Genomic DNA, 25306 nt, shown 5'->3' on the forward strand with positions numbered 1-25306 from the left:
GCTCCTTGCGGGGCAGCTGCGGTTCAGCCCCGCTGTGAGCAATGGGGGGTGTCTGGGCTTGGCCCCGGTCCGTGGTGGGGCAGCTGTGTCCGTCCCCGCGGGCGGGCTGTGCCCCAGCCCGCCGGCCGGCGCGGGGCGAGACGGGGCGGGCGCGCTCCCGAGCGCAGCCCCCGCACCGGCTGCCCCGCGCCCCTCGGGGCTCGACCTGAATTCGGAACAGAACGGCCGGCGCGGGGCTGAGGCCCATGGCCGGGTGGGCCGCGCCCGCCGCTCGGCACGACCCCGCCGGGACTCCGCCGGGACCCTCCCGAGCCGGTGTGGGTGCGGGTGTGGATCCCGGGTGTGGATCCCGGGTGTGGATCCCGGGTGTGGATCCCGGGTGTGCATCCCGGGTGTGGATCCCGGGTGTGGATCCCGGGTGTGCATCCCGGGTGTGGATCCCGGGTGTGCATCCCGGGTGTGGATCCCGGTGCGGGTCCGACCGAGGGCGCCGCCCGCGCCGGGCCGACGGCGCCACCTGGCGGCGCCGCGCGGTGCTGCGGGCGGAGGGCCCGGGATGGGATGCGGGATATGCGCCTTTGGGAGGAAACCCGCGCGCGCGACATCGCGGCCCGAGAAGTTACGTTCTCTGTGTTTATCATCCGAGTAAGCTGCGGGTTTCCAGTTGTACCCACTGGTATTTTAAAAACGTGGTATCCTGTGAAATGCGTTTGTTGTGCCGGTGCTCCCGTACCCCCAGCGAGAGCATCCTCAGCTCTGCCCTGTGCTCTACAGCCGAAAATGGCTGGCTGGCTTCGTTCCTGCTGTCTATACAGGGAAGCATAAGACAATGTAGCTCTTGTGCTTGAGGCTGGGGGCATCTCTACAGCCACTTGTTTTGTAAGTTTAAATCACTTCGTTAGATTTAATTGGTAATGGAAACATGCCTGTTTTGATTTGGGTCTGAAACATACTTTTAATTTGGCTCTTCCTGCTTGCTGTGGTTTTGTTGACTTTGCAGAGCAGCCCCAGAGCTCATGAGCAGGTTTCCTCACACAGGGAACTAAAGCAAAGAAGTGCTCCAGCACTGCTCTGCTGCTGCTCAGGGATGTCCAGCCCACAGGGTTAGTCCAAAGCAAAACCCCCTGAGATACCCTTGCTGTGAGGGTCAGGTCCTCAGTGCCAAATGTTCTGCTTTGTGTTCTGACTCATATAGTCTGTCCCACAGAGTAGATGTAGATATTGCCGAAGAGTGTTATAAAAGGTGCTGACTTGTCTCTTCTGAAGGCCGAAATCAACCTTGCAGACAACACTGGAAATGTCAAGGAATGTTTTCCCTTGTTGCTGTGCTAGTTTTGAGTAGCCAGCTCATATGGTGGGAAGTATTCATGCCTCTGCATTCTGAAGTTTGGTACTAGGAATACAAACTGCCATCCCCGAGCTGGCTTTGTGCTGCAAATGCTTGTCCTCTGGGAACCAAAAGCCAGATGTGCTTCACATAGTTTACAGGCAGCACTGATCCATCAGATGACAGTAGCTATTGAGTGCTCTTATGGTGGCCCAGAGACACAAAGATGAAAGCCTGATGCCTGTCAACACCTCGCTTGCCATTCCTGTGTGTCTTCAGTGTTCACTTGAGTCCACCTCACAAAAGGAAATGCCACAGAATATGATGTTGCAATGTTAATAACCTTTTATTTTTGAGCAAGAAAATCCCAAGTTTTGTAATTTTCAACTGTCAGACAAATCTGGGATATGTTGAATTTTGGACCCAATCCCACTGCCCATGCAGCTGGTTGGACCCTCAGCTGGTAGCCCACCTTCTTCTTCAGAAGCATTTTCTGCAGCATTCCTGGATGATTTTTGCTATGGAAGATGAAAAATATTTGAATGTCCTCTCAAAGAAATGTATTTTTGTGGAGAAAAAAAACTCTGATGAATAGCCAAAGGGAAAACACTATAGAGAGACCTGGAATAATTCCTTAGAGTGGCTTGTGTTGTTTCACAGCTGTGTTGCCTTTAAAAAGCCTCTTACCCCAACTCAGGAGCTCCACCTATTGTAAAATCAAGAACTAACCAGTGCCAGATTCAAGTCTCAAAATACAAACCCTTTGAGATACGGGGAGCAAAGGGATGGGGGCTGGTTCATAAGAAAACTTCTAAGCATTACTGTAGCATAAATAATATGGCATCTTTCACCTCAAATAGCCTAGCACTTCATAAAGTGATATGAGCTTCACTAGTTGCTAAAAACACAGCTATTTCTGAAGTGGAACCTGATATCTTTCTTTCTTTTTTTTTTTTTTTCTTTTTAACCAGTAGAGAGCAATGTTTTAAGGTGGAGAGTGAAGGAGAGAGTATACAATCAATCATAAGTATAAACCTAGGAGGGCTTTGCAAAATGGAAAGATCAGGCAAAATCTACTTTTATTAATAACATGCGTTCTGGTGTCTCATAATCTTGTGTCCTTAGTTTATAAATGTGGTTCATCTATAAGAGATACAGGCAACTCAAGTGAGATTTTGTCCTCTCTCTTTCAGCAATACTCTCTTACAGCTCTTTGGGAGCAGATGCTCTGGTTCCTTTCTTCTCTTCATTCAATTTAATGTCCAAGTCCCGGAGCTGGCTGAGGAACCCTGAATTTGGGCAGATGTCTCTGTGAGCACCCACTGTCTTCAGAGCATCCACGAGTGTCATGTTTTCATGGATCATTAAAAAGGCAAGCACTAAAGTCGCTGAGCGGCTCACTCCCATGGCACAATGAACAAACACCTTACCTGCAGAAAAAAAGAGGTACAGCAAAGTGTGCTTTAGCATTTCTAAAGTGAAAAAGACACAGGGAGGAGAAAAAATACTAGAAACAAGTTGAGAAAATAATGGGGACAATTAGCGAATCCTCATGTTTTCAGAAAGATTATGCTATACCTCTCAGGCAAGGTGGTATTTTATACTGATCTCCTGGATCTAATTTAGGCCTCAGATTAAAATAGTTGAAATTTTCTGTGGTAGGATAAGCTTTCTGTGACTAAACTTGTTAGTATCGTTTTCTGTGGAAAAAAATAAGCTCTGGCAGAAAAATTTGGCCCAGCCCTGACTGTGATCACTGGCAAGTCCCATAAACTCTGTGGGATAGTCTGCCTGTAGAAATGGAGTCGTAATTTACTGTATCTCAGCAGCCCAGTGTGAGCTATAACTGGGGATTTAATAAAGCACTCCAGTGAAAGCAGCAGATCCTGCAGCCAGTCAGAGTCAGAGCAAACTCTGGAACAAATGGAAATTAAGATAACTAGGCCATAATCCAAACTCTGCTGACAAAAATTCAGCAGGCTGTGGGTCAGGCTTGTAGTTTTTGACTTAGTTCATTAACTTCTGCTGCTTCTCTAGCTTAATAGACAGGGTGAATAAAGCTCCAATTCTGCGAAGTACTTAAGCATGTGAAGCATTCGAGCCAGCACTGAAGTGACACTGCTCCCAGCTGAGTGCATCGGGACCAGGGGCAGCACGCAGAGCAGGACTGTCCATCTAGAGCCCATGCCAGTGTGCAAGGGGTGGGAGGTGTGTGTGGAAGCACACAGATCATGCCAGTTCTTACAGCATGGGCCCAGGGGGGAGTATCTGCAGTGCCATAACCTCTACACTCTGGTATTAGAGCTTGCCCTTCCTCCTGCCACGCTGGGCTGCAGGCAGCCAGTCTTCCCCAGCTCCTGGGAACCTGGCCATGGCCACCTTCCCTGCAGCACATGGCATAGGCACCCTTCTCCATCCTCTCCTCAGTGGTTCTGCATATGCCACCTGGAACCTTATGCTGATTCTGAGCTCTATTGATGCCTGTTACTGCAAGGAGAAGTCATTTGGCTTGTGTTGAAACTTCCTCCCAAAGCTTATCTTTGCTTCCCTCTTACCTCCTGAAGAGTTTAAGGCCTGGCCTATGAAATTGGCAGCATCATAGAAGAAGATACTTAAATTGAAGGAAGGATCATCAAATGCTTCTACTCCATAGTACTCTATTTGCAGATCTTCATAATATTTGGCTCCTGTGTTGATGCTATATGGTCCATCTGCTGCATTAAGGATATGAGTAATGTTGAGGCTTTGAAGAGTAGTTTTGCTCCTGGCAGCCCACCTGTTGAAAGACATGAAGGGCACATTGGCAACGCTCCCAACATTCTGCTAAAATAGCACGGTTTAAAGTTAGTGCCTGCTCCTACTAAGAAAGGATGCAGGAACTGCATCTTGCCTACAGAGGAGAAAATTTTGAGAAGCACATAGTACTTTGTGCAGGAAAAATGTGATATGGGGGTGTGGAGAGCAGCAGGAGCTCAGACTTACCAGTGGGATACTGTCAGTTAAGCAAATGCCTCCTAGCGGTTAATCCCTGGGAACATGGTTTACTCTATAAAGTGGTCAAGATTTTTCTTTAAATATTTGTTTAGCAAGTTTTAGAGCTAATCTCTCATTGATAGGTTGCCTGGGTCTCAAGGGTAAGAACTCCTACAAATGCAGCAACACTTTGTTCCTGATTTGAACATGAAGCGGATGCATTGTATTCACCAGCTAGGTTTTCCCCCCTTCCCACAATAAAGGGGGACTAAATGCATTCTACAAAACTCTGAACCTTAACTGATATATTCATGAGGAGGAGGAGCTGGGCAAAACAAGCCAATGATCTATGTAATCTGCTGTAATCCAATTGGAAGGAAATGGCAATAAATATTACTGGTCACAAAAGTAAGGTGTTTGCACAAAAATACCGGATTGATATTTTCAGTTTTGCCATCTTTGAGAGAAACTTCTAATTTCAAATGTCAAAATCCCTATTGTATAATTCATTTAGGTCCTCTTCTTTCTGTCTCTTGATCCTGCCACCTCTATTTGAGTGTGAGGGCTACCATGCTCTTGTCTGCTGCCTTAGAGCACAGTTTTCAGGACAAATAATGCATCTCAGAATTGACATCAATTTGGTATAAGTTCTTTGAGGACTTTCGTCTAGAATACAAATAATTCTTACCCTGCCAAATCCACGGTGGCTCACAGAATATAAAAAACACAAGTCAGACACAGTAAGTCACCATTTTGCATGCCATGTTTTTCTTGACATCCAGACTCCTTATGTCATCAGCTTTGGAGGCCTGTGTTGTAAAAACATTCCTGTAGACCCAAAAGCTGCTCCTCAGTGTACCACACCCATTCCTCCTCCTCCTCCCAGGGACTGATAACAGCTTAACAATAGGACCATATGTTCTTACGCATCTCCCAGGTAGATATTTGGCCAGACTTGGTCCACATGATTATCAGACCCTCCTCTGAACCACAGAAGCCGCTGGAGGTCTGATAGTGCTGGTGTTTCATAGGAATCATTGCTAGTCAGAGATGAAGAGTCTTTGGTGTGAGGCATCTTGCTGCTCTTTTGCACGCACTCAGGCTGTATCAGAGACAGCTTTTCTGAAATGAATTAAGAGGAAATTTTCATACAGATATAACATTCCCTAGAAAGTAGTCCTGTTCATTACCCTCCAAATAGCATTACATTATTATAACCAGTGTGTGCAGCAGGGCCTGCAGGTGTTGCTAAAAACATCCAGAGAGCAGGACTGACTCTGTGGTAGGACTCTATAGGCATGTAAATCCTCCCCTGAGAAAGCAGCATAAGACAGTGTGATTTAATTTCTTGTCAAGTACTGATGTTGGAAAAGAACATCCTGCGCCACCTGAATGCAGCACTGGCTGGACCTTGTAGGTGCAGGTGTTATTTCAGTTACTGATAAGGGTATACAGAAAACCATCAGATCTTTTTGTTGAAGAGTTACCAAGTGTTTGTGCACACTTGATTCTGATTAATTAAAACTGGAAGTTTTTGAAAGAATACATAATTGGGCTGACTTATACTTAAAATGCTTCTAGGGCCAAGGTGGAAGTCTTAGGATGTGTCTATGAGCGACATTTGTATAATGCATGTGTATACACATATGAAACATATGTGCACACAGTTTCCTTTCACTTATAGGGATGTATTTAAACACACATATACACGAACATCTATACATATGAATGGATTTTCACGTGTGTATATAAACATAGATATGTCTGTATGTACAGAAATAGAAATTGAGAGAATTTGAACTAGTTTTTTCTCTCTCTCAGTTGAATATCCCTGAACACTTAGCTATACTGGTATTCTTGTGCCTGTCTCTCTCTGTCTCTCCTCTGGAAGCTGTTCCACTTTGTATAAATAATGTGATAGGTACTTGCCTCCAGAGAGAGGCCATTTCTCTCATCTGAGGGGTGAGGTACTTACCTGGGATGTGAGAAAAGAGAGCACCTGAATTTTTTTAAATTATAGAGCTGAAATTCGGGCATTGTTGTCCTGTTGAGAATCCCATCTAGGGCTTCCTTTCCTAGATCTGTGAGGGATCCGAGAGATCACAGATCTATGATGCCTCACAGATCACACCATGGAATTTGGGCATCCCTTTTGCAATGCTGTTTGCTGGTTTAGACCCAGGAAGCTCAGGCCAGCCGGTTCAGCTGAAAGCAGAGCTCAGTCAAGAGAAGAGTGCGAAGATATCCAAGCAGTCCCTTCTTGAGACTTTAGGAGCATTTCTTCTGCCAGGATCTCATTGTCCTGAATTGCTCTTCTTGCCCCCAGAAAATATTGATGAGCCTTGTTTGGCTGCTTGTCGGTATTAGGGTCATAATCAATGTGAAAGCCACACTAGAACTCTTCCCAAAGTAGAGTAGATGGTGTTTATTCTCATGTGGTGTCAGCTTTGCCTAAATCTAGAGTTTGGGTTTGTTTTCTTAGCAATTCCAGAAAACAAGAGCAGATGGGACCTTCAGAAATCATCTAGTCTGTCCCCTGCCCCCACAGCAGCAGCCAGATGGATGTTGCTTCTAAAACAACAACAACTTTGTCCAACATCCAGGTATGTTATTTTCAACAATGTAGGGTGATTTAGGGAATAAGCAGAAAACAAGGGAGAATATCTTTTTGCTTCTGGATAAAGCAGTAGAGATGATGTGAAGCACATTATGGAACACATTACATATATTTCTGTGACCTCAGCCTGAATTTTCTTCCCTTGCCCCTTTCTCCCTCCTCCTCCCCACCAGTGTTAAGCGCAGTGATAGGTTTTTGTATGTTCCAATAAAAAAGAAGTCTCCCTAGGGTAACTGCTTAATAAGTAAAATATGAAAAGCACAGTAAAAATCATGGGAGAGATAGGAAAAAAAGTGACTGGTTTTACTTTTAATGATGGAGGAAAAGAACTGCAGGGAAGTAGAGAGGAATATAGAGATAAAAGCCTACGAATTTTTCAGGGCAGAAAATGTAACACCAAGAGCTTTGGTAAAGGAAAATGTTGTGCAATCCTTGCACAGATTAACATAAAGAATAGCACAGAAACAGATATTGTGCACTGCCCTACAAGTTTTACTGCCTTGTGAAAGTCATGCACTGTGCTCAAGAGCTACTGCCAGCATATTCATGATGACCTGTTTGTACTTTTATCGACACAGAACGTTAAGCTGAAGCAGTAAAAGAAATCAAGAAAAAGATAATACAGCTTCTACATCAGGAGATTCATAAGATCGCAGGCTAATTTTCAAGGAGTGTGGCTGAGTCGCTGCAGATGCTTAAGGGCTGAAGTTGTGGAGGTAAGCAGATACATACCAAACTTCCAGTTCTCCTAGCCTCTGCTGCTTTAAACTTCTGTTGTAGCCTGTCACCTAGTTACAGTAACGGAGATGATGAGCAGAGAGAATTAGATTGTGAGGCCTCTTGTCCAAGACCTGACTTTGAAGAAATTCTCCAAGAATTGAATTATTTTGGTGCCAGTGACACTTTGGAGGTGACTCCAGCCTTTGCAGCCAGGTAGGTGCTTTGCAACAGAGCTCCCTTTCATACAGCAATCTGCTTTTCAAAAAGCGCATCAACATCATTTTATTCACATGACTAATGCCAAACAAGTGAGCTCCTGGTGTCAACACGAACATAGCTCCTCCCAAGAATGCTCCCTCCTGCGCTGCACTGGCCTTGAAATTGAATTGCTCTACAGGGCCTTCAGGGTAAGCTTGGAAATAGCTATAGCAGACGATTGGACTAATGAGGAAAGCAATATGAATTTTTTAATTGAAGGCCAGGGACTTTGCTGAGGGTTTCCGCCCTCCCCCTACTTTAAGATACTGCAGAGCTAGCAAAAGTGCTGCCACTGATTACATTTCTTTAAGCTTCTCCCTCTGCGTGGCTCCCAGAAGCTGTTCCAGTTGGAAACAGTCAATGACTGCAGGAGGGCAGGAGTCCCTGTACCTGGGGAAAAAATTTTCTATCTTACAAGGTCACTAACGTTTTCTCCAGAGATCTAGACCATGCAAGTAGGATAGGATTACTTTTCTTTTAAATTGTAGCCTGGAAGTACATAAAGACCATCTCATTAGATTCTTTCTTTCTCTCTTTTTTTTTTTTTTTCTGGTTAAAAAATAAAAAAACAGAAACAAAAAAAAGTCCTTCTACCTATGGGAGACTTTTGAGGCTGGATAGGATTTTTAAGGGCAATACAGAGAATCCAAGGCAGCACAAGCTTTAAAACTGTCTTGTCATTACGCAACGGTTCCCAAACACCTGGAGCACTGGGGTGCACCCCACATGGCCAGGGTCTGCTTGTTCCATGCCTGAGCTGTGGAGCCTGGATTTCCCCAGTGGTCCAAGAACTGCCCTTGAGGCCCAGGCTGAAGGTGGTCATGGGGTGCAATTGCCTGGCTGCAGGCAGCACCCAGGAAGGGCTGTGGGTGACTCCAGGCTGTTTGAATGCAGCTGGGTGCAGCTCCTGAGGGACCCAGTCAGGCCAGGACTTGTCCACAACAACCTAGTTAGTATCTCCCCGGTATTGTTTAGCCACTTAAGTACTACAGTCTGCTAAGCTTTTTGTTTGGTTTTTTTTGTTTGTTTGTTTGCTTGTTTGGGGTTTTTTTCTTTCCTTCTCTATGGTGGAAACAATTGCCATTTTCTATTGAAGATTTTTCTGGCAAAGGAAGGAAAAAAAACCCACACAAACCCCCACTGACTGGAATTGGCTAAAGCATTTAACAGATTTGTGTTGCATTTGCAGATTCCAGTGAAAGAAAATTCAGCAAAGTTCAGGAGAAAGAAGCAATATTGTAGATTTGAAATAGTTAATTTCGTTATTTTCAAAAAAATTACCATTTTCATTTTTCTATTCAGAGTTACTTTGTTTTGGAATTTGTTTTGCTGAATTGCATAAAATCTTTTAAAAAATTAAAACAAGATGAAATGGCTTGCTCCTGGTTGAGAAATAAACTAAAATTGAACACAGATTGAGTGGCCACTTATTTGCTTAGCCCTAATTTTCACTTTGTAACAGGGGAAAGCCTCCTGCCATTTTGCCATGGTTGTTACCTTGTCTCTTTGAGAATGAACTGAGCTGTAGAGAGATGAAATGAATGTCTGGAGTCTCAGGAGGAGTATGGCATTAGTTGGACTACAAGCATCCCTCTTTCCCCTTTGCTAGCACCTCCCTAACTGGCACAGCTCTGCCTGTGGTTATGTTCATAGCCCAGATGGGGACAGGTGTCTTTCAATAACAAGGCCTTACATGAGATTATTAAGAGCCTAAGGCACAGCAGGGCCTGTGGTTACTACAATAGCATGAACACTACCTAACAATAGCATGATACAGAAAGCTCCTGCAACCAAATATTCTAAATTCTCTAAATCAAAAACCTGACAAACTAAATGGTTCAAAATTCCAAAGCATGAGGTCAGAATATAATTCATGTGAAAGGAAAAAAAAAGACAGCCTCTTGATGCATTTGAAATTGCTGTCTACTCTGTTTTTTCTTCTCTCTTCTCTCAGCAAGCATCTCTGCACTCATCTTTTACACTCCTTACTCTTTTCTCTCCGGTAGTGCTTTACACTATGGCTCTTTGTCCTCCTGATGGAAAAATCCAGATGGAAAGAAGTGTAGTTCACAAGGAAATGATCACGTAAGTGGAATTAATCTTTCAGATACTGTAATGTGAAATATGATCTTCCTTTTTGTTAAGAAGACCCAGTCTGTGTCTCTACACTTTGGTCAGAATCCGATGCTAAGAGAACCCAGAAGTCTCTTGAGGTAGAGCTGAAAGCTTCTTTGCAGAAACAGGCACATTTAAAAGCAATAGCAAAGTTAAACCAGCCAGATGGGAACCTAGCAGGCAACCGAGAGGGGAACTCTCTGTTTTCCTTGCAAGCCTACAGGGGCTTGTTTGCAGGAATTAGAATCTCTCACCAGCAGTTCACTGCAGCTCTAATACCAAGTGGTATTGAAAATGAGAAGCAGGTTATGGCTGATGGTTTAAATGAGGCACCTATGGGAATTTAGAAATGAGGTCCTGGACTTGTCTCAGTGTAGGCTGTGCACATGGCAGAGCAATATTGCTTTCTTGGCTGACTGCGTCATGTATTATGGCCTTTTATTTTGCCCACAGTCAAACAGCAGGGAATAGTAGAAAGTTCATTGCTCCAGCTCACTGTTTAAACTCTGATCTGCCTCACCGGAGGCAGTGCCCCCGAATAATGGAAAGCAGAATCGGTCCCTCAGCCTCACTGTGGGTACATGTTCAATGCAGCACTGAATTAATGCCACTGCCATTATTTCAGAGTGAAGAGAAAAACAAAATGTACAATTAAACCTCTGTTTGGTTCGGTTTTTAAGGGAATTTACTACCTGGGAAAGATGCCAGATCAAGGGCTCTGGAAAATACAGCCCTCTCTTTAACAGCAGTGTTGGGAAAGATCAGGAGCAGCCCTGCAAGCCTCCTCCATGGCTGCCCTCTTGGCTCAGCCCAGCCCAGCTCAGCTTGCAGATGCCCCTTGCCCTACACTTGCAACTGTGTTTTACAGGGTGAGAGAAAATCCAAGTCTTCACACCTCTTCACTGCTTGGTCTCCCTCCTGACATCCCCGTTCACATCCAGCCTTGTACTTTTATGATGGGGCCCTCTCAGCTTCTCCAAACTGAGCCAGAAGGTACCAACTTTGCTCACAAGGAGCCTGAGCTGGGCTGGAAAGCTAAAGGCTCCTTCCTCTGTGAGCCCTCCTGTTCTTGCACAGAGCTGCCCGTGGGGCCGGAGGGGCTCCTGTGGGGCAGCAGCAGGCTGTTCCTGCCTCACAGGACCTGCATCCACCTGGGGATGGCAGGAACATAAAAGGCCATCTCAGTGGTGGGAGCAGTCAAAGGGCAGGGCAGGTGAAGGTAATCAGCCTCAGGCAGGGTTCGGAGAGCCAGGAGAGTTCCTGGTGGTAAGGAAGGTCCCAGGTGAAGTGGAAAGACAAGGGGGTGCATGGCCAGGCACAGGCAGAGTTGTGAGGTCACATAGGTAGACATGAAGCCTGAGCATCTCAGCTCTCACTGTCACACAGCCCCATCCAGCAGCCCCATCCCAGGTCACACAGCCACTATTGTCCTTAGACAAGGCAGGCACCCGGGAGGGAAAGAGCTTGCTGAGCTCAGGCTCAGTGGGGGGAACTTCACCTGTGCCCTGCTCGTTTTTGGGGAGAGGGTGTTACTGCTTTCTCATAGAAGTGCTCCTGGAGAACATTTCCTTTCCTTTGTAATATAATGGATCTGTGCATATTTTCCCAAGACTGCCATTCCAAGGGGGGAGAACCTCCATGCTGCCTCCAGCCCGCTGCGCCTCCTCCCCCAACCCTCCCATTTGAGAGCCACACAGCCTAGGAAGGGGCACTTGCCCACGCATGGGGCTGTAGGAAAGGATCCTTTAAAAACGGAGGCACTGGTTGGAAAAATAGGGAGTCCTGCTTGCAGTGACAGGTCATGGCTGTGGCATGACGACAGCTTTTACATCTGCAGCTTTCAGATTCAAAGGAGATAAAAAAAAGAATTATTACCTTAGCAGCTGGCATCTCTGAGCTATTCAATGCACCATCCCCAGCAAGACAGCGCTGCCCTCCACAGGCTCCTACCACAATTTCCGACTGTCTGTGGATATTTGTCAAGCCTAGGGTGATGCTTTCCCCTTTATTTCTCCTCTGGAGCACTCCTGTCCAGGGTACCACAGCTAGGAATTAAAGCCCTCCAAAACTACTGATTTTCTTGACGCGTCTCAACTACAGTCATGCTTCTCCCTGAATTAAAACACTGGAGTTTTAAGTCCTGTTGCCAGCAGCCATAACTGTGCTGCATGCTGTAATCAGGGGAGCACACAGTCACCATGCAGCTAACTGCTTCTAATAGTAGAAACTTCATTCTAATCTTATATAACGGCAGTAATGGAGCAGAGAGGCTGTGGCTTGTGAGGAGCTTAGACAGAAAGCTTTCTTGGGCAGCTTGTGCCCTGAGGGCAGAGAAGCTGCAGCTGCAGTGAGAGCAAGAAAAACAAAGTGACCTTGATATTGATAACAGTTCAGTGAGCGCTGTCACAGCCAGTGCTGTGCCAAGATTTCACTGGTGTCACAGGCTGTCGATACATGTAAGTTATGGGCAGTTCTGATACAAATGGTGTCAAAGAGACCAGACTCAGAGAGGGGGAAAAAAATAATGTCTTGCAAGCTTCAGGAAAGACAAACAAGGATGTTAATATACTGCTATTAGAAGGGGCTCCAGAGCACTTGCGCTTCTGCAGGCAGTATGGATTTGTGTGACTGTGGATTAAAGAAGTTTTTTCCTTCTCCTTGATTTACTCCTCAGATGATTTTTATCTGACTGCTCCTGTCAATACAAAATTGACAATGCTGTCAAGCTTGCAAGATTTCAGAATATTTGAAGGCATGAGAAAGGGGTTTTGATATTCCTTGGTCGTTTGGCAGGGGTAGCTTTGAGCTGTCTGTCTCTCTACACTTTAAACATAAGCAGTGAAGTGCTCTCCTTGCTTTGCCTTGCTTGAAAGGGTACATACAAAAAAGACACCTTTTTCTAAGGTTGACAAAGCTGTACAAAATTTTTGCTGTGGAATCAAGAGCAAAAAAGACTTCAAAACTCTCCAGTGGAAGATCTATTTTGGCACTTGAATTTTTTGGGCACATCATAAAGCTTTCCAGGAACATTCTCTGCTTTGTTGGGGCAGAGTGGAATGGGTTTTTGAGATTTTTTTTGATTGCTGATTTTAAAATGATTGTTTATTTTTTCATTAAATCATCTTTTAAGAAGCATGATTGTATGTCACAAAGGAATTGACCACTGATGAGGTGCACAAGAGCAACTAAAAGGAGATATTAAGATCTAGAACTGGGATTTACTTCCTCTTGCCAACTTTTGATTATGTGCCTGATGAATATTTGCTCCTAATTTCTTATCTTGAATTTGAAGAAATGAAACTGTGAGTGGTTTGCCTGTTGTGCTTCCCTGGTATTGGGGTGTGAGGTAAATCAGAGTGAAGCAGGGAGCTGCCTTGTCAGGGGTGTGGGTTAAGTGGGGTGTGCAGCCACCTCTCTGGGCTGTGATAGATGAGAGGTCAAGGGCAGTGTGAACATGCTGCTGCTCCATGGAATATCCAGTCCTAGGGTCACTAGGAGAGCTTGTCCTGCTATTTGCTGGCTGGTGGGAAGAAATTTCTCTGCCAGGCCCTGCTGTGACGTCTCTGTGAGAAGCAGGCAGGGTAGGGCTACCCCACTCCCCTGACACCATGCTGATGTTATGTGAGTCTTGCAGTTGTTCAGGCAGGGCAGGAGCAAGGATTGTTACATGCCAGCAAGTTTTTGGAGGGTCTTCTCATCTTTATCTTGCCAGATGTTATGCTGTTGTTTTTCTGATACTGTTTCATACTGAGGCTTGGTGTGGACTATAGATCGAAGCCAAAGTTGGTTCGTTGGTTGATGGAGGGGGGGAAAGAGCCTCCAGCAAAGCAGCAGCCTCATGGCTCCCAGGAGGGAGAGCTGAGCACAGGTAGCAGGGTGTAAGGCAGCCTTGCTGGAGGTTGTGCCTGCTGCAGGCAGATTATAACAGACAGTTTGGGAACACGCTGCAAACGTAACAGTCCATTTTCCCTAAGCAAACCTCAGTGCTTTCAGCGCAGCCCTGGGAAGGCTGTCCTCTGCTTGGGAAAGTTGCTGTGAGCAGGAATACATTAAGGACTTTGAGATTCTCAGGTATAGTGGTAATGGGAGCCACCTATGAGCCATAAATAGCACTAACATCGTTTCTCTCCAATGTCTGGCATCCCAAGCAGTCATTTTACTGGTGCTACTGAAAATGAACAAAGCTTTGAAGAGCTTTTATTTGAAGAGCTTTTATTTATGTTCTCTTTGCAGGCTGGAATTTTGTGAGTAGTTTTTCCTACTGGCTTTGAATTTTTCATTTATTTTAAGGGAAAATATTGGCATTTTTTCCTTTTGGATTTTTTCCTTTTTTAATTATCATATATAATTTTCATATTTTTAGCTCAACTATGTGGGAAAAGCTATTGTGGTGGGAGAGTGGGGATCAAAAATATTCATTTTCAAATAACCTTTATGTAGTTGCAGGAAAAGGGGGGAAAAAACCCAGGAACCTAAATTTAATCTTATATAAATCTTACATGCATTTGTAACAAAATAATGAAAATTTTTTTGTTTAGAATTAAGCAAACAATGCAGGGTGCTTTGGCAGGTTTTGTAGTGTTTACGTTGAGAGATCAGACAAATAGTTGTTGTAGTAAAAGGAAAAGTTTTACATGCCTGTGAGACAAGATCTTCCTACGGTTTGACAGGAAACAAAGATGGCTTTGTGAAGGAGCTATGAAGGCCTGAGAGCAAAACTGGCAAAGGGACCCTCTTCAAAATATTTAATATATACTTGATGAAGTCTTGTCATAAAATGATAAGGCCTCATCTGTTATGCAACTCTCCTTTGCTATTACAGACATTGTGGAAACATGAGGTCTACAAAACAGACATTTTGTGCTGGAATAGCCAAAGAACCACTGCTACAAGATCAACTGGTAGAGCTGGAAGAATTAGTCAACCTTTTAAATATGCAAGAAGGGCTATATTTTTTTCCAATTATGCCAACTAATCTAATTATACACTGCTTTTACTAACAACCCTTGCCTTAGACCAGCAGGCAATGCTGCTGTTAGTGAAACACTGTGATTTTTCCTATTGCCACAAGATGGCAGGAGAAAGCAATCTTGAATGATTTAAAAATACACAGCGATGGGCATCTCATGACGGAATCCTCTCCTGACTGGCATTTAAAGGGAACACTTACAAGAAACGGCACAGATTGGACTGAAGAAAAACGTGAAATGTACGGAATTAATTAGATTGGTATCGACCTGGGTGTATGCATCAAAAGATCTACACCGTATCCTTTCCCATGCAGGTTTTCTGTATAAGAGAAGCCTGTGACAATACTCATTTTTTCCTGTACACCATATAGTTTGGCCTGGTTTTGCTCCACTGGCAAAATCTGTTGTACAAACCAGTCCAAGACATAATGCACTCACCCAAAGTAAAGAGTAGGGTGATTCTTTTAGTCTTTTATTCTGTCTTTTTCCAAATATATTTCTCTTCCCATTCCCAGTTCCTTGAGTCATAGCAGGAAAAGAGGAAAGGTTCACTGCTCTGGTGTTTGGGAATAGAGGGAGGCATGAGGGACAGGGGCTGTGCAGGAGAACACTTGATGCTGACAGGCTGTTTCACTGAGTGCTGCACTGGCAGTGGGGTCACCTCAGAGTCTCTCCTGCCTGTTCTCCAGGGGGAAACTGACCCTTCACCCACATGGGTGTCACAGACGAGACACTTCCACTGCCAGGACTGAACCTCTCAGGAGCCAACGGGGCTTTGGAAGAGGGCTGGGATGGAGGAGTCTGCTGTTCATGCTCTCTCCCCGGCTGCTTCAAATACTTTTCTTAAAAGTAAACAAACCCTCTACAAGAATGGAAATTGGTTTGGACAGTACAACCAGACTCCTGGGGGCTTTGAGGCATTCCTGCTCCAGAGTCAGCGCAGTGGTTCCTGTGACTCCTTCACCTTCCCCTTCCTCACAAAGAGGCATTTGCAGTTTGTCCAATGAGCGGATGAACCTCACGGCCATAACAGCTGTGCTGCACCGTGGTAGCGGCCTCTCCAGAGCCTCCTCCAGCACCAGCCTGCTCCCCACCCACCCAGCCTGCTCCCCACCCATCCAGCCTGCTCCTCACCCATGCATCCTTTCTCCTCACCCAGCCTTCCCCCCTCCTTTTCTTTCTTTCCCCACAGCCCAAGCTAACCTCCCTGGAGCTGATGGAGGCCAGGTGCTTGTTGGGGCAACTAGGGAGTTTTGTACTAGGACCAGCCCTGCCATCCAGTCAGTAGTAATTAAAAGCATCGAGAAGTTTAGGAAGTAGCCAATCTATTGAAAACCAAAAGCTGGAAAATAAGCAGCTGTCCTGTTTCTTATGCTGTCTTTCCCTAGACTCTGCTCTGGGCTGATGGAGAAAATAACTATCCAGACCTTCAGGTCTAACCTGCCTTGGTGCCTTTTCCACCTGTCTTATGAGTGCAGTGTGCACAGTAACCATTACTAAATACTGCATTCTATAACATGGGCACCAAACATCCAGAATCTATCCCCCAGGCTGGGAATACATTTGTCACTATGAACCAATAGCCATTTCACAGTGGCACCATGGAGGAGGATGACAAGGAATCAAGAGTTAAGGAGCAAAAGAAAAATGTTTGAAGCAAGTTTCAGCAGTTATGGCGATAAGGAAAAAGAACTGATGATATGGGTGCCCATCACCTGGGCAGGAACACCCTTGCCCCATGAGATGATGCGAACACAGACCCCAGTGCTCTCACATCTTTCCCCTCCAGTTTCTGATCCTACTTGTCTTTTCAAGGTATTCTTTCTGGTATTGCTTCTTTTGGTAAAATGACTTTGTTCCCAGTTTGGTTCTGCAGTTAGTAGCAGAATCAGTTTCGTTTTGTGAGGAAAGCAAACGACGGAAGCTCTGCAGCTGCTGGCAACACCACAAGAACACCGTCAGCATCGAGGAACTTTCTTTTGCCCTTTGGCTGCCCACCTCAGAATTATAGGATCGCACTTGCTATTCAGAAGTAGACTAAGCCTTCCTGGAAATTAATAGGTTTAACTGAGCACAAATGACTTTGAATCTGCCTTGTCCAGATCATCCCACAACCTGGGTCCTTTTGCCAGCCTTCCAGCCACTGATCACCTAGGTTAAAGCAGCTCCAGGGAATGCTTAATCCTGCTCTGGACATGAGGTGAGCAAGCCTTTACACATTGAGGTGTTAGTAGATATGTGTGTACAGCAGAAACAACATTCTATAGACGTCTGGTCCCCTTCAGTGCTTGAAAGGAAAATCCTCCCCTTTCAGCACTGAAGCATTAACTGCAAGTGTCAATTTGCTATCCTTTTTAGTGCAGACCAAGAGTGAGAAACTGTTCACCACAGGCAGTTTATCCCCCAAACAAAGGCAAATTCAGGGCTGTCCAGAAATTTGAAATCTCTGGGTAGAAGGGATTTTCTATTTCTATTCTATTGGGTGAGGGATTTATCCCTGAGTTTTTAATTTTTGTTCTATTGAGCAAGGTGTATATACCTCAGAGGGAACAAACACATGTGCAGGTCAGCTCAGAAGGGAGGAAGTTCCTGCACAGGTGACTTAATCACAGTTGTGGTGCTGGATCAGGTCTTGAGAGGGCTACACTGACCTCTGCTCTTCTGCCACTTTTCACTATTGCCACAAGTAAGGGCTGAGATTGAGTGGGTCAGTCTTAACCCAGAAGATCAAATCTGATCTGAAATGCTTATTCGGGCTCTTCTTTTTATTTCTGAGACTGTCAAGCACAGGAAGGTGGTTACTGACTATTGAAACAGAAAGATGTACCATAGAGCTGAGGTGCTTTCTTATCCTGACTTACTAAATGTCTGTCCCACTTCCTATATCTGTGAAGATGTCTGTCATGCCTGTCCCATTTTCTGCCTTTCCAGGGTCATGAACAATAGTGATTACCAAATAACTGCATCTCATTCCTCTGCTAGCTTAACCATTCTGTTGATGGGTCACAAACTGGGTGATGACAAGCAAAATCTGTCATTAAAAATTCAGACTCCCTCTGCTCTCAGAGGTGCTGGCATGGTGGCAAAGCTCTCTTTGCACACACATAGCCTGCCTTCTGGCTGGTTACATCTCCTCCTCCATGCAGGATGATGCATCTTGACTGTACAGATGCTCTGTGTGGCTACACATGCCTTCACAGCGGGATCTATTAGCAACAACCAACCCCCCTTGCAGGGATCTGAAAGCATGCTGCTCTTTGGCACAGGAATGAGCCTGCTACCCCTAGAGGACATAAAGACAAAAATCCTGGCCAAAGAGGGAACCGTGAGAACAGAGCTAAGGTTATGACTTTGTAAATGTTTTTCTCCAGTCTGTATTTGATGTCTGGATAATAAGGTGACCTGTCCCTTACAGAAACCTAAGGCAGGTTAAACAACACAGAGACACACAGTGTTTTTCTTGAGCTGCAGCACAGAGCATGTGCAGGGCATTCCCCACTTGTCACCTTTGTGGTTGAGGATTTCATGCAGTGTTTCTTCCTAAGCCCTTCAGATTTGAGCTGTGAGTATGGTTGATGCAGCTGTGCTTCTTTTTTATTTCTAAAAAGAATGGCTTTTCCTTTGTACTGTTTGCATTTTTTCATGCTGCTTTGGTTCACTCACCGTTTTCCTGAGTTTGGTAAAGCAGCTGTCTGTAAAAACAAGAATAGGAAAAAAAAAATCAAAGCCTTTTTTTTATATATGGGAAAGAGATTTTTTCAAGTGCAGAAAGGTGAGTCCATCAGGTTATGCACCTAAGTACTATTTCTGTCCTTGAAAAGCTTTCTCTTACGGTCCTTAATTGGTCTGTGCAAATCCATTGCCAAAGAGGTAATTGACCATTTTTATAGAAGGATCAGTAACAAAAGCACTCCAGGCTATTATTCTAAAAATAAAATTAAAAAAAAAAAGGGAATTATGAAAAGAATGTGTTTCAGGGCATCATCCAACCTCTCTAGAAACTACGCAAATTCACTTGGTGAAGACAACAGCAGACACAATGAAATGAGTTGTATATGAAGAACTGAGATCTCAAATGTGATATTATACAGAAGGTAAAGAGTCTGTACTAGATAAGTAACAGCTCGATGTGTTATCAAGGGTGCACTTTGATTTTGATGAATGTTAAAAGAACCTTTAGCCTGGAAAATAAAGAGGATAATTTCTCTCTAGGCAACGGCTGCTTGTGAAAGTCATAAAATAAGAGCACTGGAGCCCTAATTTTATAGTGCTTTTTAAATGATTTTCAAATGGTCCAGCTGCTTTGTGCCACAATAACACAAGGCAGAGATATTTATGCCGGCAATAACAAGCATGCATCAGCCTGCCTGAGCTGCTCACACAGGCAGCCTGCACTAGGCGGAACACACGTGGAAAGATGATACTTGCCAATGTGGATTGATCACAATTACACCGTGGCCAGAGAGATCCTGGGAAGCCGCTTTTTCCACCAGACAACTTGATTGTTTTTCTTGTCTGCGTCTCGCCTGCAAAGCACAGGATGTGCGTGGCTGGCAATGCTGGTTCTATTTTGGCACTTGAGAGCCTGCCAGCAATGTGTGCCTCATAGGCCATGATGTCCTTGGCAGACTTCTCTTTTCAGAAATAGGAGGGCAAATTCAGCTCTGGGTTGCACCGCTGGTTTTGGGTGAGGGTTTCCACAAGGATTAGTTTGGCCCCAGCATTGGTGCTCTGATGTTGCACTGCATTATATTCTATGGAAATGCACACGTGACAAACGAACTCCGGGCAAATGCTATGGAGTTCTGTTGAGATGCTGAATTGCCACCAGCAACTTTCTCAGGTATTTTACCTCTGCATGGTTAGGACTTCAGTCTAAAACTACAGTTTGTTTTTCAAGACCTGCTCTAAGATGAGAACTACCCCCGGGGTGGTCTAGCTTAGCTTGCCAATTCGGGTAGTCATTTCAAAACTGTTTTTATCTTTACAGTCCCCTTTCCTTTGCGAGACATCGACAGAAAACAGGTTACTGGGAGAAACCTGTCTTCTAAGCCAGCAGAGTAAGGCTGAAAGAGCAGTTCTTTTATGAAATATTCCTGTAAAATTAAAGAACTTGTGTCTTTCTGTGTTTGCTAGTGGTAGAGACACAGTAATGTTTGAGTAAATAAAATTTTGTTGGGAACTCCAAGCATGAAAAAAAAGGCTAATTAATGGCTGCAAATTTCTTACATTTGCAGTAATTCTCAGGTCCATAAAGCTAAGACAGAGCTGGGCAGAGAGCATGGCAGGAGGAAGGTACCTCGCGGAAGTCCCCAGCCATTCAGCATCTATTGTCACCAAGGTGACAATCTCTGTCTCCCATCTGGATGACTTCTTGTACGGTTTGGACAATTTTTTCCCCTTTTCATTTGCTGATCCCAATCTAGCAAAACATATTTGCATCTTTTTATGTCCAGGAACATACTTAAGAGCTTTAATTTTAAACAGGGGCCTATTTTCTCTTGGAGTTGTTTGAAGAGTTTTAATGAGCAGAATGGACAACAAATTAGGAATGTATCCTAGAGGAGTGTCTAACACATTTGTTGCCTTCATTTAACCAAATGATCGAGGAATGACTGGAGCATACAAAATTCAGAAACCTTCTACACCAGTAAGATAGATTTGATGCCAAACTTTGGGTCATGTTCCTTACATCTTTACGTCATACTCAGATTGTCTGAGATTTCTCCTTGTCACTTTGTTTTTTAATCGTGTAAGAGTTTAGTTGACACAGGTGTATACTGTATCTTAGTTCAATATGTAAATCCTGCAGCTTGATGAAATTGCTGGCTACTGAACAACTCTTCGGATAGCATTGCCTAGAGGAAAGTGACAGAGTAGCATAAGGCCAGCCAGCAGAAAAGAAGTGGATCTGCTTTTCTAAGAATACAGCAAATAAAGATTTTTCCCTTACAAACAGAAATGAATACATGTAGTGCTGTTCCAGCTGCAAGGAATAGTGCCATGGTCACAGATTGCATTTCTTCTGCCTCGCTCACATCTCATCTCATCTTATCTCATCTCATCTCCAAGAGATCCAATTTACAGCAGATGAGATAAAGTAGCCTCCAGGGTATTACATCCATCCCTTTCATAAATCAAGAACCACTTTTTGTTACTAGAGACCTGAGTTCAGAAACAGAGGGAAACACATGGCATTAGGCATTGTAAAAGGCCAATTGGCATGTCTCTGCAATAGCTCTTTGCAGCTTTTGGCTGTTTCTCAAACCAGGAAGTAACTATTTTTGTGTTGTGTATTCTGATGAATCAATACAGAAAAACTAAAAAAGTCAGTGATTTCTGACTGAGAACTCAGAACTTTCTCCCCAGTCACTAAAATACAGCATCATTCCCTTTTATAATTGTTTTTTTCCCCTACAGCTACAGAAGATACGCTCTGATGGATTAGGAGTAGACCGTGTATGATCCTTGCCACTGATGTGGGTGGGGTTTTGCTGGTCACTCCTAATCTTTCAGGATCCTGCTGTTCTCCCACTTGCCAGTGGAGACAATGTCTGTAGTGGATAATTAGGCTCACACAAGTAGTTGAGGGAGGTTTAGTTAATGCTGCTAAAGTAATTTGTGATTGCTTAATGGAAGTGCTGAGTAGGAGCAGTGGTTTACCAGCAGGACAGAGCCTTGCCATTTGCCCTCGTGAAAGCACTCAGAGGTGGTACAGAAATGTGCAACAAGGTGGAAGTCAATCGTGTCCTCTGCAGGTATTCCATACTAATGCATTTCCTGGCCATGGAAAGTTGGGTCTCATTTGATGCTCCATGCAAAAATGTGCTGCACTCAGTGCATGGGTGTCACCAAGCCTTTTCAGGTCTTCCTTGTTATGGGTTATGGAACTAAGGAGAATCATGTATGAAAGCTCATGACAAAAAGTAGCTCAAGGTATCTTGTTGCCTTGTAATGTATTCCTGTCTGTAGAGAGCAGTGCGCACCACACTTTGAGACATTTTCCCCCTTTGACATTTATAAGAAAAAGTGAGGCAGTGAAAGAATGGTAAAAGGTTATGATTTCTGAATATACTCAAACATATCTGGAAATTCAGAATTCCAAGTTATTTCACTTCTGCAAGTAAATAAATTCAACAAGTTTTACAGGCTCCAGTTGACTACAAAGGCATTGGGGATTGCTGGCCTAAACACTTTACAAAAATGCACTTCAGGAGGTAGCTCAGGTCCTCCTATCATTAGACTTGAAATATGTATGTTGAAAGAATACACAAGATTTTAGCCCATCCTGTAACCATTTTGCCTCACCCTGTATGATGTTTCTTTGATGAAACGATATTAGCCTTGTCAATCTGGTTAAACTCCAGTAAACAAACCTGCCTAAGATCAGCATGAGGTTTGATTTCTGCAGAATATTTTACATATTGTGCCCTCAGCCACTTATTATGTAGGATTTCAAAAAACATTTTACCTTTAAACCCAGAGAGTCTTGGCCTTGGCCTTGCATATAAACAATGGCTGATAGCCAGACAAATATTTAATAATCAGTTTGTTGACAACTTCAAAGTCTTCCAGGATGAAGGTCATCATATAAAATCAGCCTTCCCCACTTTATGAGACAGATTTAACTTCTTTAAAGACACTGATCATCAGATTTCTGATAAACACATAAGGAGAAATATTTCTTATTAAATACAGCATTAATTCTAGATTGATCTTTGATTTCCAAGTAGTTGCTGAGAAACTGCACACAACTGGTTCCACAGAAACAAGAAGTGACAATATATGGTACTGCTTTGGGTTACTTTAGCTCTGACACAAGTCCTGATGCTGGCATGGGTTTGCTCAGTGATAGAAACATCCACTGTTTATTGACTTCACTGAGTATTGCGTTGGGCCCTAAATGCAAATACTTAATGATTAATTTAATACTCTATTCCCCATTTCTATCTCATGAAGATCCCATGAAACCTTATTCTCAGTTGTTCATATTTGTCTTATTGATGCTGGCAAAATGAAGAAAATTCTGTCTGTAGCACTTGATCAACTTCCAGTTTCACTATTTGCAGTCTGTAACTTGTATTTAAGGTGATATTAGCGATCAGCTGTTGCATTAGCAAACAAACCTGTTTACATTTTTATTCCTGTTAGCTGAATGTTCTCGAAGTTCACCTTTTCCTTACTACACATACACTGTTTTACATTTTATTCCCCAACAATTTCAGTGATTTTTGTATTAAATCTTTGCTTTTACTACCTGTTGGGCTCAATTCTACAAATCCAAATGGTTCTAATAAGTAAAACTTTAATTTCCAAGTACAGTTACAAGGTTTAACTGGAAAAGCCGAGGTTGGTTTCCCATTCTCACTGCCAAGGCAGAAGTTCAGTGAAGCACTGCGTGTTGTTGTGTCGGCTTCTGCCTTTCCACACCCAGGGCCCCTGTTGCTGGGCCCACCTGCAGGGTGTCACGCTCCTCATTAGAAGTGCAGTGAGATTGGGAAGCAGGTTGCAATTTGTAAAACCAAGTTTTGCAAATGAAAATTATTTCCCCATCACCTAGCTCATTTTTTTGGCTTTGCTTTTTCACAGCTAAAAGAATGCCCACTTTTATCTGTAATCAATGGGCAATTAGCCAAAGGATTGTTAGTTCCTCCTGCTTCTCTCGTGTAGGAATTATTGTCATTTTAATTTCCAGATATTTCAACAAGTTTGCAACCTCGTGGTGGTGAAAAAAACTTGTTTTGGCATAACATCGGGCACTAGGCACATTGAGTGCAGATGACTGCATGAGTGAAATATCCATCTATACAGCTCTGAAAAACAAACAGTGGAGTCTGCTGTCATTCAGAACATCCATATTGGTTTTTGTTAGAAATTTCAACTGCAAATCAAGTTGTCATATAAGCAGCCAAAATCAGAATACTTTTTAATGTGAAAATTTCCATTCTAGTTAAATTAAACCAAAAAAGGTAAAACCAATCACTGTTCAATTTTAAGGCTGCTCAGGATCATGAGTCTGTCCCGTGCTTTATATGGTAAATGCTGCAGCATTTATAAAATAATGCAAAGCAATAGAGTCTAATTCTCTTTTTAATTAATTTTCTGTTCAGTGGGTTCTTTCTTTAATGAATCATCCTTTTTCTTTCTTCTATGCTAATCTTAAGTCTATTTTAAGGCAATGAAGTTTACCAATGCTAACTAAATAAAGTTGGACAGCATATGTTAACGAGTACTGTATTTCCCAGCCCTTCAGAACAGCTCAGCCTCAAATAACACTTACATATTGCCTATGCAGAGATTAGGCCACTCTTCACCCACGTGATTTACTTCCACCTTGCAGCTGTCCAAAATACCTGGCAGTTCCTGGGCAGAGGGAGTGCCAGCCTCAGAGCACTCCCAGGCTGACAGGGTCTGACTGTCTTCAGGTGCTGACCCCTTCGGAGGCCACACGCAGATTTAGGCAGAGGAGGGCCTGCTGGAAGGCGCTGCTGCAGGACCCACAGAGCAGTTTTCTGCTGAAGCAGGCTCTTTGCTGCTGCTTGATGTTCCAAGCAGGTGGCTGACTCTAAATATGGCACGCGCCTTGACGCCTCCCTGGATTAGCTCAGCGCCACATCCCTCACGCAATGGGCAACAGCCAGAAAAACGAAAACTCTGCATTAACTGAATCTTATGCAAAAAAATGCTACTCCCCTCCCCACATGAGCTGTATTGCTGTTCCTGCCAGCATAGAGCTTTCCCTGGGAAAGAAATGTCGGTCAATGCAACTGAGACAGAGTCCCAAATGCCTCATGTGACCCAGTTCTAATAATAAGCTACCAGGAAAGAGGGGATAGCGCATCTTAAGGGTAAGCTCAAAATAAAGATCATGACAGCCACTGTCCTGGGCCTTACCCACTATCCTGTGCCTGACTGGATGTAAGCAAAGTGGATGCCTATAGAAAATAAGAACACACAAGTATGAATTATACTGCTTTCTAACCTCTCCCAGGTTCCATCTAGCTGCGGCTCATGAGCTTCCTGATCTGGATGGAGTTTCTATGTATTTTGTAACCCGAATGAATTTCTGTCCCACAAAGTCTGAGGCAGGAAGGTCTGTGCACCTGTAGCTTCAGAGGAGACAGAAGGTAATCAGCTCCTGGTCAGGAAGGACCACCAGGACTGACAATTCCTGCAAGCTCCTGGGAGGGTATACAGGCACTGTTGCATGAGCCTAGGTGCTTTGGCCAGCTCAGCAGGTACCCAATTTACCTTTAGGTATTTAAACATCTTTCAAAATGGAATTCTCCCTCAGTTAGAAGTTAAATTTCAGTGCCTTTATTCTCC

General features: G+C 44.0%; 1 protein-coding gene across 2 annotated transcripts; it reads right to left on the reverse strand.

Moving 5' to 3' along the window:
- Positions 1-2381: 2381 nt before the first annotated feature.
- LOC116790256 (dual specificity protein phosphatase 13-like) lies at positions 2382-25119 on the reverse strand. Of its 2 annotated transcripts, none has more exons than XM_032695045.1 (5): positions 24261-25119; positions 18644-18672; positions 5227-5422; positions 3883-4103; positions 2382-2757 (listed from the first exon to the last, which is right to left on the reverse strand). In XM_032695045.1, exons 3-5 carry the CDS (start codon positions 5373-5375, stop codon positions 2531-2533), a joined length of 597 nt encoding a protein of 198 aa, XP_032550936.1. In that variant the 5' UTR covers positions 5376-5422; positions 18644-18672; positions 24261-25119; the 3' UTR covers positions 2382-2530. The 2 variants fall into 2 exon arrangements, with proteins under 2 accessions (XP_032550936.1, XP_032550934.1); XM_032695043.1 differs by lacking the exon at positions 24261-25119 and adding an exon at positions 18813-18900.
- Between the last annotated feature and the right edge of the window lie 187 nt (positions 25120-25306).

Source organism: Chiroxiphia lanceolata, chromosome 8, assembly GCF_009829145.1.
Source record: "Chiroxiphia lanceolata isolate bChiLan1 chromosome 8, bChiLan1.pri, whole genome shotgun sequence".
Classification (NCBI taxonomy): domain Eukaryota; kingdom Metazoa; phylum Chordata; class Aves; order Passeriformes; family Pipridae; genus Chiroxiphia; species Chiroxiphia lanceolata.

Bases quoted from the DNA above. Each gene is read 5' to 3' on its own strand.
- LOC116790256 (XM_032695045.1), bottom strand. From the start codon at position 5,375: ATGCCTCACACCAAAGACTCTTCATCTCTGACTAGCAATGATTCCTAT. The intron at 4,104-5,226 runs GTAAGAACATAT...GTCTTTCAACAG, and splicing joins AATATCTACCTGGGAGATGC to GTGGGCTGCCAGGAGCAAAA. The intron at 2,758-3,882 runs GTAAGAGGGAAG...TTTTTTCTGCAG, and splicing joins GGCCTTAAACTCTTCAGGAG to GTAAGGTGTTTGTTCATTGT.